The 18,792-nt window shown below is 40.9% G+C and overlaps 1 protein-coding gene across 21 annotated transcripts in view; it reads left to right on the forward strand.

The window, feature by feature from the left end:
* Positions 1-18,792, forward strand: part of nedd4l (NEDD4 like E3 ubiquitin protein ligase) — a 485,500-nt gene that overhangs the window by 337,471 nt on the left and 129,237 nt on the right. For all 21 annotated transcript variants that reach the window (XM_043677840.1, XM_043678365.1, XM_043677695.1 and 18 more), the window contains one exon: positions 15,622-15,672. In XM_043677840.1, the coding sequence (XP_043533775.1) occupies positions 15,622-15,672 (51 nt within the window). The remainder of the gene's footprint in view (positions 1-15,621; positions 15,673-18,792) is intronic.

The following is an 18,792-nucleotide window of genomic DNA, read 5'->3' on the forward strand; positions in this document are numbered from 1 at the left end:
CTCTGAAACAGAGACCTGGGTTCAAGACTCACCTACTCCAGAATTTTATAATAACATATCCGGACGGTTTGAACAACAAATATTTCAACTTCAGTACATCAATTTTAATTCCCCTTTATTTTTAGGGGTGGGGGCACAGGAAATTAGCAACATTGAAAAGAAAAATATAACAGATTTGGAATATTTTTCTTTTCAATGTTGCTAATTTCCTGTGCCCCCACCCCTAAAAATAAAGGGTCTGTCAGGTCCTCCCTCAGTCTATTACACTTGACCTTTGTAAATTTCTTTTGGACTCTTTCCAGTTTAATAACATCCTTCCGATAGCAAGGTGACCAAAAGTGTACACGATACTCGAAGTGCAGCCTCACCAACATCCTGTACAACTGCAACATAACTTGACAACTTCTATACTCAGTGCCCTGACTGATCAAGGCTAGTGTGCCAAAAGCTACCTTTTACTGCCTTGTTTGCCTGTGACTCCACTTTCAGAGAATTGTGCACTTGAACTCCAAGATAGACCATAAGACATAGGAGTGGAAGTAAGGCCATTCAGCCCATCGCGTCCACTCTGCCATTTAATCGTGGGTGATGGGCATTTCAACTCCACTTACCCACACTCTCCCCATAGCCCTTAATTCCTTGCAAGATCAGGAATTTATTAATCTCTGCCTTGAAGACATTTAACGTCCTGGCCTCCACTGCGCTCTGTGACAATGAGTTCCACAGGCTCACAACTCTCTGGCTGAAGAAGGCCATTCAGCCCATCGCGTCCACTCTGCCATTTAATCGTGGGTGATGGGCATTTCAACTCCACTTACCCACACTCTCCCCGTAGCCCTTAATTCCTTGCAAGATCAGGAATTTATTAATCTCTGCCTTGAAGACATTTTACGTCCTGGCCTCCACTGCGCTCTGTGACAATGAGTTCCACAGGCTCTCAACTCTCTGGCTGAAGAAATGTCTCCTCATTTCCATTCTAAATTGACCCCCTCTAATTCTAAGGCTGTGCCCACAGGTCCTGGTCTCCCTGCCTAATGGAAACAGCTTCCCAGTGTTCACCCTTTCTAAGCCATGCATTATCTTGTAAGTTTCTATTAGATCTCCTCCCCCCCCCAACCTTCTAAACTCTAATGAATACAATCCCAGATCCTCAGCCGTTCAACGTATGTTAGGCCTACCATTCCAGAGATCATCTGTGTGAATCTCTGCCGGTCATGCTCCACTGCCAGTATGTCCTTCCAGAGGTGTGGGACCCAAAATTGGACACCGTATTCTAAATGTGGCCTAACTAGAGCTTTATAAAGTCTCAGAAGCACGTTGCTGCTTTTATATTCCAACCCACTTGAGATAAATGACAACATTACATTCGTTTTCTTAATCATGGACTCAACCTGCAAGTTAATCTTTAGAAAGTCCTAGACTAGCACTCCGAGATCCCTTTTGTACTTTGGCTTTATGAATTTTCTCACCATTTAGAAAATAGTCCATGCCTGTATTCTTTTTTTTCCCAAAGTGCAAGACCTTGCATTTGCTCAAGTTGAATTTCATCAGCCATTTTCTGGTCCACTCTCCTAAAACTGTCTAAGTCTTTCTGCAGCCTCCCCACTTCCTCAGTACTACCTGCCTGTCCACCTAACTTCATGTCATCGGCAAACTTCACCAGAATGCCCCCAGTCCCTTCATGCAGATCATTAGTAGATAAAGTGAACAGCTGCGGCCCCAACACTGAACCCTGCGGACCCCACTTGTCACCTGCTACCATTCTGAAAAAGAACCTTTTATCCCACCTCTGCCTTCTGTCAGACAGTCAATCCTCAATCCATGCCAGTAGCTCACCTCGAACAGCATGAGCCCTCACCTTACTCGGCTGACTCCCGTGAGGCACCTTATCAAAAGCCTTTCGTAAGTCTAGATAGATAACATCCACTGGGTTTCCCTGCTCTAACCTACTTTGTTACCTCTTCAAAGAATTCTAACAGGTTTGGCAGGCCCGACCTCCTCTTACTAAATCCATGCTGACTTGTTCTAATCTGACCCCGCACTTCCAAGAATTTAGAAATCTCATCCTTATCGATGGGTTCTAGAATTTTGCCAGCAACCAAGGTTAGGCAAGCCATCCTGTAATTTTCCATTTTGGTCTTGATCCTTTCTTGAACAAGCGATTTTTCCAATCATCTGGGACTTTGCTTGACTCTAGTAGCTTTAGAGAGATCACAACCAATGCCTCCGCTATTTCTTTAGCCACCTCCCTCAGAACTCGAGGCTGTAGCCCACCAGGGCCAGGGGATTTATCATTATTTCGATCTTTTTAGCTTTTCTAGCACTTTCTCTTTTGTAATGGCTACCATACTCAACTCCCCCCGCCCCCCCCCCCCCACACCTCAACCCCCAACTCCTTTTAATTGTTCTTCTGCTCTTTCCTTATCTCCCAGTGCTAGCCTTCCTGCATCAATTTGGAGTGGCCTAATGTCTATCTTTTTCTCTCGCTTGTTTCTTATTTATTAAAAGAAGCTTTTACTATTATTTCTAATATTACTGGCTAGCTTAACTTCATATTTGATCTTTTTCCTTGTTTCTCTCTTTGTTATCCTGTCTCTTTTTGTAGTCTTCCCAATCTTCTGATTTCCCAGTGCTCTTTGCCACTTTCTCAGCTCTCTTTTTTTCTATGATATATTTTCTGACTTCCTTTGTCAGCCATGGCTGTCTAATTCCACACCACCCCCCCGATAATCTTTCTTTTCTTTGGATGAGCCTCTGTCCTCAATTACACCTAGAAACTCCTGCCATTGTTGCTTTACTGTCTTCCCCACTCGGCTCTGCTTCCAGTCAATTTTTGTTAGTTCCTCTTTCAAGCCCCTGTAATTACCTTTATTTAACTGTAACACCACTACATCCGATTTTGTCTTCTCTCTGTCAAACTGCAGATTGAACTCTACCATATTATGATCGCTGCCTCCTAAGTGTTCCCTTATTTTAAGACCTTTTATAAAGTCTGGCTCATTACATAGTACTTAGTCCAGAATAGCCTGCTCCCTTGTGGGCTCCATCACAAGCTGCTCGAAAAAGCCATCCTGTAAGCATTCCATGAATTCCCTTTGTTTGGATCCACCGGCAACATTATTCACCCAGTCCATCTGCATATTGAAGTCCTCCACTTCTGTACGGATGAGGGAAATGGCTGTGGACAGGATGAGCCAGCTGACTATGACACCATGGTGCAGAAGGCTATTCCAGAGTGGGGAGCAAAAAGACAAGTAGTTGTTATGCGGGATTCTATAATTAGGGGGACAGATAATATCTCTGAACTGGATCAGGAGTCCCGAATGGTGTGTTGCCTGCTCAGTGCCAAGGCGCAGGATATTGGAGTGGGAGGGGGAGGATCCAGTTGTTGTGGTCCACGTTGGCTCTAACAACATAGACAAGATTAGGAAGGAAGACCTGTTTGTGGAGTATCAAGCACTAGGAAGGAAATTGAAGGGCAGGTCATAATCTCTGGATTACTGCCTGAGCCATGTGCTAATTGGCATAGGGATAAGAAAAATTAGGGAAGTAAACACGTGGCTCAGAGATTGGTGTGGGAAAGAGGGATTCTATTTCATACGGAATTCGTACTGATGGGACAGTCTCCACCTGAACCGATCTGGAACCAGTGTTCTAGCGAAAAGGATAAATAGGGTGGTCACTAGGACATTAAAGTTGAGTTGAGGGGGGGATGGAAAGGGAAAATGCCGGAGTATGGGTTTAGTAGAAAGATAAGCAGCAGGTTAGCATGTGTGCATGGTTAAAGTTCAAGGCAGACTAGGAATAATGATTTATTATGTGGAAGGCATAACAGAGACATGGTTACAGGACTGGCAGTTAAACATCCAAGGATTTACAACTTATTGAAAAGACAGGGAGGTGGGCAGAGGGGGTGGGGTTGCCTTGTTTGTTAAGAATGAAATTTAAATCTATGGTACTGAATAACATAAGGTCAGATGATGTGGAGTCTGTGGGTGGAGTTGAGGAACCACAAAGGCAAAAACATCATAATTGGAGTTATGTACAGACCTCCTAGCAGTGGTCAGGACCAGGGTGCAAGATGTACCAGGAAATATAGGGCATGTCAGAAAGACAAGGAGATTAGTGTATGCATCATTTCATGGATGACTGATTGATTAAGTCTGACTGTCTAAAAATGGACTCCATTTTTATAGATCGACAACCCTTTGTCTGAAATCCAAAAGCTTTAAAGTCTGGAGGTTTTTTGTGAAGTTTTTATTCTTATTAACAAGGTTGTTCGGTGTGCAAACAGTTAACCCAAGTCGACTCCCATTCGATGCATGTCACTTAGGTGCGACATGTGGGGGCGTGGCCCAGCACTGGCAGGCCTCAATTTTGTTTCAGGACCCATTTTACTCTCAGTGAGTCTGTTCTTAGGAAAGATTTAAAATTTCACCATCAAACTGCCACTTACTCTGAAATTCGAAAAAATTTGATTTCCGAAAACCAGCTGGCCCCAAGCATTTTGGATAAAGGATTGTGCACCGGTAGTAGTTTGGAATATTTTATATAGTTCCTAACAGAACAAAATGAAAGACTTATCTTGTGTATTCAAGCATGAATACAATATGAATTCATCAATGCCTTAATTACGTCACACTGAAATCACCTTACTGACTAGGGTAACATAGGATCTGGCAGAGAGGAAGGGTGTATTTATCATGGTCTTCTATATTACTTGGCTGCTAGCTTTTTGTTGTTCCATCACAAGGTCTCCCAAATGTCTCTTCGTAGCCTTCTGCAATGTTTCTTAATTTAAATAATATTCAGGCCCTCTATTCTTCTTGACAAAACCTTACCTTTTCGCACATTATATTCCATCTGCCAAGTTTTTGCCCCTCGCTTAACCTATCTATAACTCTCTGCAGTCTCCTTGTATCATCCTCACTAATTGCCTTCCAATCTATTTTTGTGTTGCTTGTAAACTTGGCTTTAGTATATTCGCTTGCCTCAACCAAGTCCCTAATATATTTTATAAATAACTGTGACCCCAGAATTGATCCCTGTGACACTGCACTAGTTACACCTCACCATCATGAAAAGTCTCCTCCCTTATCCTAACTCTCAGTCGCCTATTATTTAGCCAGTTCTCTACCCTTGCTCCTATACGATGTATAACACCATTGCTATTAGCCTAACGTGGCCTTAAGGTATGTGTTGTACCTTTTCAAATATCTTTTGGATATCCAAATATATTACATTCACAATTTCCCCTTCATCTACCCTCTGTTAAAACTTCAAAAACATTTAGTAAATTTATGAGGCATCATGAAGATGATGGCTGGAAAAAGTGTTCTGGCAGCATGTGATTTTGTGTACAAGTTGTTCTGGTATAACGCACGTTTTGTCAATGGCTATTACCGCAGTTTGGATAACGTGAACTTTGTACTGAACGGATATAGCAAGCTTCTACAGTGTGACTTTCTATACCAGTTTTTAATAAAATGATTTTCTACAGCACAACGTCGCGGAGGAATGCAACTGTTGAGTTATAGAAGTACAACCTAAGATGTATCATGTACTATGCCACCACATTATTAAGTTTTAAGTTTGTTTTTAGATGATTTGGCTTGGATGTTGCAGAAAAGTAAAGTACTATTTCTACTGCAACTAAAAGTTAGCTTCTGAATTTTAGTGAAGCTCTTGAAAATTTGAAATGCCAGGAAATGATCATGATTTTGGATGTGTTTAACATTTTTTCTAATGAGATAGAATTGCCACTTTCTATTATCGGCATGCTATTTGGCTAGCACTGAGTTGCCAGAGAGTTGGTGTGCGAGTTGTTATGATACGGAAACAGCTGAGCCAAATCAGCCTTTCCACTTCTGTTTTCACAACAGAATAAAATTAAAACCTTCAAACGTCCTCAAAATTTACCCCAATGCCTCCTACAATTAATTCCAAATTTTGTGAATAATCGATTTGTATCTTAAACAAGAAACATCGCAATTTATTAACAATGCAATAACTTTGGCAGCACAAAATTAAATAACAAATTAAAATATAATTAGTCTATATCATAAACTTAAAAGGCTTTGTTTCTAGTTCCACTCATATGAAAGGCAGACAGATTAAGTGATAAATAAAAGAAAGTAACAAAACTGCCCAGATTATTTAAGAGGTTTTCACAATGTATTGACCAGCATGGATTGTTTCTTGTTGATTTTTTAAAAATATCGATCAGGGTCACCTTTTTATGGTCACTTAGATAAAGGCAGTGATAATTATGACATTGTTATCTATTCTCTGAATTTTCAAGAGCTGCTTGTGGGAGGTCAGGTGAAGGACCTTTCAAATTTACATGTTGTAGCATCAATAGCCAGATTACTTTTCCATAGCAAATATATAACCAAAACCCAATTCAAACTCCAAGCACCCCCTGAATGACTGACCATCTCAGTAATATCCAATTTGTATTTGACCCTTGCCCCCTGTTTGAGCCTGAGGTCTTTTTCAGACTTGTTGGAACCAATTTCCAGGTACTGACCTCCTTAATATCCAAATTCTATTCTCTGTTTAAATATAATGCTCTTCCTGGGTGGTGAAGCATCTACTGAACCTCTAAATCAGAAACCAGCCTATTTTCCAGGCCTGGCCTCATTTTCATTTATCCAAAATTTATCTTTAGCTCTCACTTTCCACTTCACAGCTCTAAACCAAAACTGATAAAAGAATAAAATAAAAACAAAAAAAAATCAATGTATTCCAGCAGAGTTTTTAGACTCAAAAAACTTCTAGAGATTGACTTACAGCTTGGGTTTAATGCAAAAAAAAAACATTATTGCTGGGATCAGAGAAATGGAATTGCCTCCTACGGTGGGCTGACTCAACCAACATGATTTATGATGGCCCAGATCAACTAGCAGCATTGACGAGAGTTGGACATCATGTTCCAACTCTCTGATTTGGCACTTTGGAAATTAAGCCCTGTTATTCCTAGAGCCATTACTAACTCTATTTGTTTTAGAACAAATAGACACAACTACCTGATTATCTGACCCAGGTTAAACATGGGCTGGGTTTCTGTACTTTGCAGCAATCAGGATTTATTACAGGTCATTAGATTCTAGCTACAGGTAAACCATTGGAGTAGACAGGCAGGAAGCTGGAAGAATACAGTTAGGTGGGCAGCATCAGGACGTGGAGAAGTCGATGTTTTGGGTATAACCCTTTCAAGTCCTAAAGAAGGGTTATACCTGAAGTGTCCACCCTGTCCACCTCCTGCTTGTCTACTTTGGATTCCAGCAGCTGCAGTTTTTTTTTCTCTCAACAGGTAAACAATTAAGCCAAATTAATTACCTCTAAAAATGAAAACTCTTAAACCACTTTATTAATACACTCATACACAGATAGACATTAACAGGAACAAAATTATATGTGGGCAGGGAAAACTGGAAAAACAACTATATAGCCTTTGTTGACAAAATCTGTGAGGTTGTTTCTTTCTGATCCAGTGGTTTCTACTTGACCTTTCTCTTTCCAAATGCCTCCACTGGTTTGTAGGTGGCATGGCATGGCTCATTCATGCATGAAAGATCTCTGACTTAACAAATTCACAAATACAGCTCATGTTAACTTCTGAAGGAAAGGTAAGTTGGTTTCTTTTGGTGTAAAATGGCTTAATGCAAAGGACTGGAAGAGTGAGTCTTTGGCTGCTGAAGATCTGGTTTCTGTCTTGGCTTAATCACAGCCCAAGTTGTTCATTTAATTGGCATCCAATCACAGTTATTGCCAGGCATAGAATCTTTGTCATTGCTTTGTACCTGGGACCAGTTATCAATGATCATTACTTGTAAACAACCCTTCATCTCCTGTTCATCTGCACTTTGCTGGCATTTGCACCTATGCAGACAAGGTTTACAATAGCTAACAAAGTCATTGCTTTCAAAACGTGTAGCCATCCTTGTATATCCCTAATGTATAAAACAATTCCTTCTCATTTCTGTCCACAGTTTTAATGAGTACATAAAAAAAAGACAATGTTTATTGCACAGTTGGGAGCACACGGCAGTTCTAATGCAGCTGACTGCATGGGAATTGCCCGCCAAGTTGAAACTTGCAATGGGTGAAGACATTTGCAAACTGACTTTCAACTGACTTGAGCTTCACCATTATCCAAGCCAAGTTGTAGGATTTAAGTCTGATTTAACTTCTGGTTAACTGTTAAACTATAACCCTGGCTGACATCTAACACAATTTTACTCAGTAGCTATGTAAATTGTGATGAGCGATATGTTAGAAGATACTTGAATAATGCTTTTGCAAGCATTTTGATACTACTTTGTGAACAATCTCAAAATTCTGAAATATCATCTTTTTGTCAGTTTGGACTTGGTGTTCCCAATTGAGTGGAGTCATGAGCTAACGTTTGAGTTTCCTTTCACCGATTATCTACTAGTCTTTAAATAATACTTTTACAATATAACATCATGAGACATTTGAGCAGGAGGAGGCCACTGAAGCTGCTCTGACATTCAATGAGATCATGGCATAATGACATGCAATAGATACCTTGGTTAGGGACAGAAAATAAAATCCTGTTTGATTGCATTTATCATCACTGTTTTGTTTCATTCAACTGATTTTTGCATTTAGCATCTAAAAGGATTAGGTATAATGATATTGAAATAACCTGCTACAGCTGTTATTGCTGTAATCTGTAAATTGGATTGCAAACTTGGCTGCAGTTTTCGTAGATAATCTCATGCTGTTTCTGTCCACAGGCTTTAGGTTTCTTAGTGTGAGATGCCATAATAAATAGTGAAATTTTAGGCAAATATAATGGTAGTAAATCATAACTGGCCCACTCTGACATGTGAACAATGGAATAAATGCTGAATATGGACGGACAATCATTGGCTTTCTATTCAGTTATTTTGATTTGGCTAGGAGGAAAGAACATAATTTGTTTGTGGAATTAGTACTGTTTCTGGCTTTTACAATTAACCTTGGTTTAGAGATCTACTTTACAGTTTCATAAAGTTTGCAGGTAGTAGCAAAGAGAAGCAATGCTTAAAAAAATTACAGAATAAGTTGGACAAAATGTGTTGGCAGTGTAATTGGAAGATAAGGTTTAGTGAAGAGAAGTTATCAGGCCGGAAGACCATAAGGCACAGGAGCAGAAATTAAGCCACGCAGCTCATAGAGTCTGCTCCGCTATTCAATCATGGCTGAGAAGTTTCTCAACCCCATTCTCCCGCTTTCTCCCTGTAACTCTTGATCCCCTTAGCAATCAAGAACCTATCTATCTCCATCTTAACTGTACTCAATGATGTGGCTTCTCTATGGCAGTGAATTCCATGGATTCACCACTCTCTGACTGAAGAAGTTTCTTTTTATCTCCGTTCTAAAAGGTCTTTCCTTTTCTAAGGTTGTGTCCTTGAGCCCTAGTCTCTCCTACTAATCTTCCTAACATCCACTCTGTCCAGGCCATTTAGTATTTTGTAGGTTTCAATCAGATCTCCCCTCATCCTTCTAAACTCTATCCAGTATAGACCCAGAATCCTCAAATGTTCTTCATATTTTAACCTTTTCATTCCTGGAACCATTCTTGTGAACCTCCTCTGAACCTGTCCAGGGCCAGTACATCCTTCCTGAGATAAGAGCCCCAAAACTGCACTCAATACTCCAAATGCGGCCTGACCAGAGCCTTATAGAGCCTCAGAAGTACATCCCTGCTTTTATATTCAAGTCTTCTCAAACTAAATGCCAACATTGTATTTGCCCTCCTAACTACTGATTTATGGTGGCTCAGTGGTTAGCACTGCTGCCTCACAGCGCCAGGGACCCGAGTTCAATTCCTGCCTCATGCAACTGTCTGTGTGGAGTTTGCACATTCTCCCTGTGTCTGCGTGGGTTTCCTCTGGATGCTCCAATTTCCTCCCACAGTCCAAAAATGTGCAGGTCAGGTGAATTGGCCATACTAAATTGCTCATCGTGTTAAGTGCATTAGTCAGGGGGGAATAGGTCTGGGTGGGTTGCTCTTTGGAGGGTTGGTGTGGACTTGTTGGGTCGAAGGGCCTGTTTCCACATTGTAGAGAATCTGCAAGTTTACCTTGAGAGAATCCTGGACTAGAACTCCCAAGTCTCTTTGCACTTTAGACTTCTGAATTTTTCTCCATTTCGAAAATAGTCCATGCTTCCACTTACAAAAGTGCATAACCTCACACCTCTCCACATTGTACCATTTCCTAAACTGTTCAAATCCTTCTGCTAGCTTCCCTGCCTCCTCATTACTACCTGTCCTTCTCAGTATCTTTGTGTCGTCTGCAAACTTAGACAGAATGTCCTTACTTCCTTCATCCAGATCATCTAATTTCTAGACTACAACTAGAAAGTCATAGTCTCAAAACTCTCACCCTTGCGGAGCACCACTTGTCTTCGGCTGCCAACCTGAGAAAATGTGAAGTGCTGCAGAAAGGAACAAAAAAAATGAAAATGCACTCTATGAATGTTGTGGAAATAGGAAAAGTTGAAACTGGTAAAAAGTTTTTAGGCAGTTTGTGCTGTATATTGGTCAAATGAACTATCAATAAATTCAGTAGAAGTTGCATAACTAAAACAGTATAATTAAAAAGAACTCAATATAAGCTATACTCGGATAGAACCTTGAGCAATGGTTCTGGCTCCATGAAAATAATGGATCCATTGTGATCAGTGTAGACAGTATTCATAAAACAATATCCATCTAAAGTCTGGCTTATAATCTTAAATGGTTAAAGTATAGTCTTTTCAGCTTAATAAGAAGAAATCTGGGAATAAGAGAAAGTGGGAATGAATTAGATTGCGATGCAGCATGTTCATTTTTGTTCTTGAGAACTTGGAGCAGGAGGAGGCCATTCGGTCTACTAAAGCTGCTGTGCTATTCATTGAGGTCATGGCATGCGATGAACACCTGCTTGAAGAATGACCTTTTCTATTCGATCTATTTGGCTGGAGATAGAAAATAGTCTTGTTCAAGTGCATTTATCGTTTTGTTTTGTTTTGTTTTGTTTTGTTCAACTGCTATTATCCTCTTTTGAGAGTTAGATTGTCATGCAACATTTTCTATCTCGATGCCTTGCTATTTCTTCGTTGATAATAGACTCAAGCATTTTCCCTACGACAGAAGTTAAGTTGACCGGTGTATAATTCCCCATCTTTTGTCTATCTCCCTTTTTAGACAGTCGTGTCACATTTGCTGTTTTCTAATCTGCTGGAACTGCCCTAGAGTCGAGGAAATTTTGTAAAATTACCATAAGCGCACTTGCTATTTCTCCCACCATCTCTTTTAGTACCCTGGGATGCATTCCATCAGGGCCAGGACACTTGTCTATCCTTAGCTCCATTAGCTTATCAACAATACCTCTTCTGTAATAATGATTGTTTCCAGGTCCTCAACTACCTTCCTCTCTCTTTGAGAGAAGATTAGATAGAGTAGACAGTGAAAGTCTTTTTCCGAGGATGATGACGTCAGCTTGTACGAGGGGGCATAACTACAAATTGAGGGGTGATAGATTTAAGACAGACATCAGAGGCAGGTTCTTTACGCAGAGAGTGGTAAGGGCGCGGAATGCCCTACCTGCTAATGTAGTCAACTCAGCCACATTAGGGAGATTTAAACAATCCTTGGATAAGTGATGATGGAATAGTGTAGGGGGACGAGCTGAGAATAGTTCACAGGTCGGCGCAACATAGAGGGCTGAAGGACCTGTTCTGTGCTGTATTGTTCTATGTTCAAACATTTATTTTTGTATCTCAGATACAGGTAGTTCTCTGATAATATGCAACCCAGCAGCACAGTTTCCTTATAGCATCACTGTGGAATTAAGGATGGTATTTTTGAGAATGCTTACCTCTGTTTGCAGTAGCACAATTTCAGCAGTGATTGTTTCATGCGTTTCATTCTGCGCAAGTGCAAACGTCTTCACGCATGTGCTGATGTCAGGTGCCAACAGAACAGCATTCTGTGAGCGGTACTGTACAGAGAGCAGCTTTCTGAGAGAGATACATTGAGCTGCTTCCTTTGAAAGGTCAGGATGTCTGGTTGGCATGGACTGAAGTGTCTGTTTCCTGCTGTACCTCTCTCTGACTCTGTAACTTGTCCTAGATTATCCTTTTTCTTTGTAAAAATGGAGTGACAAGAACCTTAGTAAGAAGCATCCTGGTGATGAAATTGCAGGTGGTGAACACAAAAGACAGGCTATAACACTGGAAGAAAAGCTAGATATTATAAAGCTCGATATTATAAAGTGTTCTGAGTGTAAGGAGAGAATATATGATATAGCTCACTTAAAGAAATCAGGGAGTCTACCTGACATATCATGAACCTCTGTCCCTGCATTAATAATATTTTTCGAATGAACTGTGTTTAGTTTATTTTTGTTTCATTGATAAATATGATTTATACCTTCATTCAGGCTGTGCTTTGTGTTCAGCTTTGGTAATTTTTGTGCGATTTGTGAGTTTTTTTTTGGCTCATCTGCCCCAACCCCACTTTTCCCATAGGCCTCTTACATTTTTTAAGCAATTTTCAATTAAGCAAGTTTTCGCTGGAACGCAACTATGGTGTTATTGGAGAACTACCTGTAATTAATGTTTTACGGTTCAGATTATAAATCATTGAAACTGGAGTCCTTTGGTTAATATAATCTGTAAGCAGATATTGTCCCATTCTAACCCAATCCTGCGGACTGATGAACATAGATTTCAGATCCAGCAAGCTGTCTTCATCCAGAATCGATATATCATCTGTTATTTTAGATTCAGATTTACCTTTACCACCGTAAGTATTTGATTCTCAACTTTGAGGACCAGCAGTTCCTAACTCTACAAGCTTGCTTATAAAAAACTTACAAAACAGATTTGACTGTTCCCCTTTTGGGCCAGGGTCTAATTGCTGCTGAACTGGCCTAAATTCATAATGTCTGTGCCGAGAGCTTCATAGTGTAGCACACTGAAGTGCAGTCGTCTGAAACACCAGAGAAGCATTTGTGATTAAATGTAGTTTAATTCGACATTATTTGGATTTTCAAACCTTAAAGCATCCCAAGCGCTATAAGCAAAGTTATAAGAATAGAATAAGCTTGAGCCATTGAAAATCACCATTGTTCATATCACGTGTGAACTGTCATACCTAACCATGAGGAAGTGAAAATAAAAATCTAATCTGTCCTTCCAATACTTGGTCTTTCATTTGGAGTTTTATAAGTACCATGATAGAAATGTAGAACTGGAAAACAAGCTTCAATCCAGCATAATGCCAGCCATTGGGAATTGAGTTCATTACAATGCATACTTACTGGGATATACAAAGTTAAAAAATCACACAACACCAGGTTATAGTCCAACAGGTTTAATTGGAAGCACTAGCTTTCAGAGCACTGCTCCTTCATCAAGTGGTTGTGGAGGACACAATTGTAAGACACAGATTTATAGCAAAAGTTTACAGTGTGATATAACTGAAACTATACATGGAAAAATACCTTGATTATTTATTAAGCATCTCATCTGTTAGAATAACCATGTTAGTTTCACGTCTTTCATATGTAAATCACAAAACTAGTTTAAAAAGTTACATTCTCAGGTTAACCTTAACAATTGGTGTCAGCCCAGATAATGTATTGAAGGTATTAGCCCCTTGTGTGCCATAATGTTTAGACTGACTCTAAACTAAAAAAATGAATTAACAAAGTCTGACATAGGCTTGTGCAGTTTTTGAACAAAGTACAAATTCACCCCACAATGTGTATGTGGGGGGCTTGTGTGTATGCGTGCGCGGGGTGGGAGGTTGAGTGCCTGTGAGCGAGAGTGTATATGTGTGTGTGTGAGAGAATGTAAGGGGGTCTGAGTGTGTGTGGGTGTCTGTCTGGTGGTCACCTGTAATGTGACATGAACCCATGGTCCCGGTTGAGGCCCTCCCTATGGGTACCGAACTTAGCTATCAGCCTCTGCTCGGCCACTTTTCGCTGCTGCCTGTCCCAAAGTCTGCCTTGGAGGATGGACACCCAAGGTCCAAGGTCGAATGTCCTGGACTGCTGAAGTGTTCCCCAACTGGGAGGGAAGATTCCTGTCTATTGATTTGTTGTGCGGTGCCCATGCATCTGTTGCCGAAGCCTTTGCTTGGTTTCACCAATATACCATGCCTCAGGGCATCCTTGCCTGCAGCGTATAAGATAGACAATGCTGGCTGAGTCGCATGAGTACCTGCCACGTACATGGTAGGTGGTGTCCCCACGCATAATGGTGGTATCCATGTCCACACTCTGACACGTCTTACAACCCTATCATGATAGGCGCTGCATGGAGTTGTCCTGAAAGCCAGGCAGTTTGCTATGGAATAATGATCTGTTTGAGATTTGGCGGTTGTTTAAAGATGAGCAGTGGAAGTGTGGGGGTGCTCATCCTCATTGATCATGTGTTGTAAGCCGCGAAGAGCATGGCGTAGTTTTTCAGCTCCTGGGAAGTACTGGACAACGAAGGGTACCCTGTCAGTTGCAGCACGTGTCTGTCTCCTGAGGAAATCATTACGGTTCCTTGCTATGGCAAGGGAAATGCAATGGCACAGACAGCAGCACACGTTAGCACCCCCCCCCCCCCCGCCCCCCTACCATCTTCAATACATTATTCGGGCTGACACCCCCAGAACATTAAATAATGTTCTGGATTAGTCATCCATTGACATTAACGACTCCCCTCATCCAACCCAGTTTCTGGTCAGTGGTAACCTCCAGAATGTTAATGCTGGGAGATTCAGTCATAGTAATGCCAGTTTTGATGCCATGTCCCCAGAATATTATTTTCCGGTTCTGGATTAGTCATTCATTGACCTTAACGACTCCCTTAATCCAACCCAGTTAGCCTGAGAATGTTTAGTGATTTACATATGAAAGAAGTGAAACTAACATGGTCATTCTAACAGATGAGAGACTGAACAAACAATCAAGGTATTTTTCAATGTATAATTTCAGTTACATCACACTGTGAACTTTTGCTATAAATTCTGTGCCTTACAATTGTATCCTCCACAATCACCTGATGAAGGAGCAACGCTCCGAAAGCTAGTGCTTCCAATTAAACCTGTTTGGACTATAACCTGGTGTTGTGTGACTTTTAACTGTTACACCCCAGTCCAACACCGGCATCTCCAAATCATATTTACTGGGACAAAGTGAGGACTACAGATGCTGGAGATCAGAGTTGAGAGTGTGGTGCTGGAAAAGCACAGCTGGTCAGGCAGCATCTGAGGAGCAGGAGAATCGACGTTTTGGCATAAGCTTTTCATCAGGAATGATGGAGAGCTTATGCCCGAAACCTCAATTCTCCTGCTCCTCGGATGCTGCCTGACCGGCTGTGCTTTTCCAGCACCACGTTCTCAAGTGTATATTTACTGGTCTCTTTATATCACTGTGTGGAGGTGATGTTCACTGTGACATAACTATAAGTTTATCTCCTCTCCAGTTTTCTGTTGCTCCTCCAAATTTTTTGCTCTTTGAATTTTTGAATAAAAATAAATTCTCTTGAGTTAACTTTATGGTTTTTAATGACGTTTTAGAGTTCTATAATAATACTTAGGAAAATGTTATGATTTTGTTTTCACAGACAAGAGATGATTTCCTGGGGCAAGTTGATGTACCTCTTAACCACTTACCGGTGAGTTGCTGACTGGGTAAAAACATGGTAAATTTAAGTAAAGGATGAGCGTGAAGTCTGGTGAACACATTAAGCTGCTAGTGGTATTTATTTGATTACCTTGTTTAACCTCATATCAAATTCCAACATTGCCATCGTATCATCTGTCGGCCCTATTAAAGTATTACATTGAGAGAGCCAAGTGAACAACCAGGACTAATTGTACAGGAATCCGCCATGATTGAAATGAGTAAGAGATAACAAGAGGTAAGTTGACAAATAGTAATTACGTAATATGCAGTTTGAGATTTAAAAAATTCTAATTGCAAGAAATGAAAAGTGAAGGCACGGAAGAAAACCAGATTCCATGAAGTGGGACACGATGGGTGGAAATCAGTTGAATCAGGATGGCAGGGTGGGCTGTAGGTCCATGGGGAACCAGGCAGGAGAACCCACATCAGATTCCTGGCATTGGGAAAATTGTTCTAACTTATTTTGCAGGGTCTCCCCCACCTTGCAGGAGGATCTCCATCAAACTCTTTAATGAACCACTTCATGTAAATTGTCTCTGAACCCACCAGCAACCAATCACAGCTGACGAATTTCACAGCCCCTGCACCAGTCTCCCTGCCCCTTGCAGGCCAGCCATGAAGCCATGTTCTCAGGCACTCAAGTGCCTGATTGAAGGACCTGACATTGGGAATGAGAAGGTTGATTTGGGATGGGATATAGAGCATAGGAATAGGAGTTGGTCCTTCAGCCCATTGAGCATGCCCTGCCATTCAGGATGATTATGGCTGATTGAAATCTTTAACAGCATTTATTCGCCCTCTTGTACTATATCCCACCCTCTTCTCTCGGGCAGAAAATATAAAAGTTTGAATCCACATACAAACAAATTCAAGGAGCAGATTCTGCCCCACTTTTATAGACTTTTGAATGGACTTCTCAAATATAAATGTTGATCTTTCTCTCTGCACCTTCCCTATGGCTGTAACACTGTATTCAGACTCTGTTCTGTTACCCTGATGTACTTTGTATGATACAATCTGCCTGTAGAGCACACAAAACAACATTTGTCACTGTATTTCAGTACATTTGATGACATATCAAATCAGATCACCGTTCCGATAACTCTTAATGCCATTGATTATCCGAAGTCTATTAATCTACACCTTAAAAATACTCAATGCACTCAAGTCAGGGCTGGAGAATTCCAAAGGTTCTCAACCTTCTGAGTAAAATGGTTTCTCGACATTTTAGTCCTAAGTTGGCATACCCATTATTTTTTACATTGTGTCCCCTGGGCCAAGACTTTCTAAACAGAGAAGACATCTTACCCACATCTTTCCTGTCTATCCCTTTTTACAATTTTGTAAGTTTGAATTTGATCACCCCATATTCTTAAAAATGCTAAAGAATACCGGCCCAGATTCTCTCTTCATAGAACCGTCCTGCCGCCTTGGGAACAAGCCTAGAGAACCTTTGCATGCCCTCCATGGCAATGGTATAAGGAATACAAAACAGCTACGGTATTTCAGTATGGTCTCATCATGCTCCCATACAACTGAAGCAAGACTTCAGAATCCTGTACTTGTGATAAAGGCGAACATTCCATTATTGTCCTAATAGTTTGCTGCACCTGAATGTTAGCCTTCGGTGTCAGTTTTCCAAGAACAACTAACTCACTTTGTACATTGACATTTGCAACACTCTTCCTTGTTGCAAAATACTCTGATAGTCTGTTTATCCTACCAAAATGATAACCTCCCTTATTTCCACCTTATTTTCTAGCTGCTGTGTTTTTGCCATTGACTATGCTTGTCCAAAACCACCTGAAACCACTTCACATCTTACTTTCAAATTCTGGGATGATTTTGTAAGCATTTCATTTGATCCCCATCTCCAACTAATTGACATAAATTATTAACAGCTCGAGCCCAAGTACTGTTCCTTGAGGTACTTAACTAGTCACAACCTGCTAATAGAGAATGACCCTCTTGTTCCTACTGTTTTCAGCCCATTAGCCAATTATTAATCCATGCTGGTATATTTTCTCCAATCGTATCTCTGCACGTTTTCTAATTATATTTACTGTCACAGAAACAGCTGTCTGATCACCTGACTGGAATCCCCCATAGCTTGTGCTCTTCCACTCTGCATCCTTCTTTCCCTGGTCATGACGATACGGACTGTGGCTGTTCCCCCTGAGGAATTGTCATCCTCATGAGTTTACAGAATGGAACACCAATTAGCAAGCACAATAGAATCAGGAGACCCTTGCACTACTTTCCTGGTGGTGTGAGATGATGCGATAGTCACTTACTCCCTGTTTGTCCATATACTTCTAATCTGCTGTGTGACCACTTCCCTCTATGTACTATTGTCATAGTCCTCTGCCTCGTGAATGTACTCAGTGGGTTCAGCTATTGCCCATCTTCTGAAACCCAAATCTAAAACTATTTGTAACTTTTAAAACAAGTATGAATTTACTATGAAATCTTAATTCTGTATTTCACATTAAAAGAGGGAAAAAAGACTCTGGAACACAAATTAATATCCATTTTGCACTTTAAAGGTTCAAAATACTGATCAAACCTACTTCGTAATTAGTTGTTTTCCTTCCCAGTTGTGGTGTCATGCCACCGTTAGCTTCAGTAAAGGTAGGTCTCTCATTTCACCACTTATTTCCTCTATCATTCAGTCCTAGCTCTGAAGACATATATTTCTTGGAATAAAATTTAATTAATGGAACTCTTTCTCACTTTGGCCCAAATTTTCAGTTGCTCACTCTGTCCTAGTTTCACTTCATTGAAGTCTCCTTCTGTAGCTTACAGGTGGCTAAGGTATGCTGAAGATAGCTCTGACCTTTACTTATGAGTCCCCACATCTCTGATATTCTCTTTACTGCCCCTTCCCAACTGCTCTTCTCTCCCCCCACTAACGCCATGCACACCCTGCACGCACACCATGCACACATATCCCGCACGCACACGATACACACACCCCGCGCGCACACCACACACACACACACCACAAACACCCCGCGCGCACACCACACACGTCCCACAACAAGCACACAATTCTTTGCTCTCTTTTAGTTTCTCTCTTTCCTTCTTTCTCTCTCTCTCTCTCTTATTC

Source organism: Chiloscyllium plagiosum, chromosome 1 (assembly GCF_004010195.1).
Source record: "Chiloscyllium plagiosum isolate BGI_BamShark_2017 chromosome 1, ASM401019v2, whole genome shotgun sequence".
Taxonomy (NCBI): Eukaryota; Metazoa; Chordata; class Chondrichthyes; order Orectolobiformes; family Hemiscylliidae; genus Chiloscyllium; species Chiloscyllium plagiosum.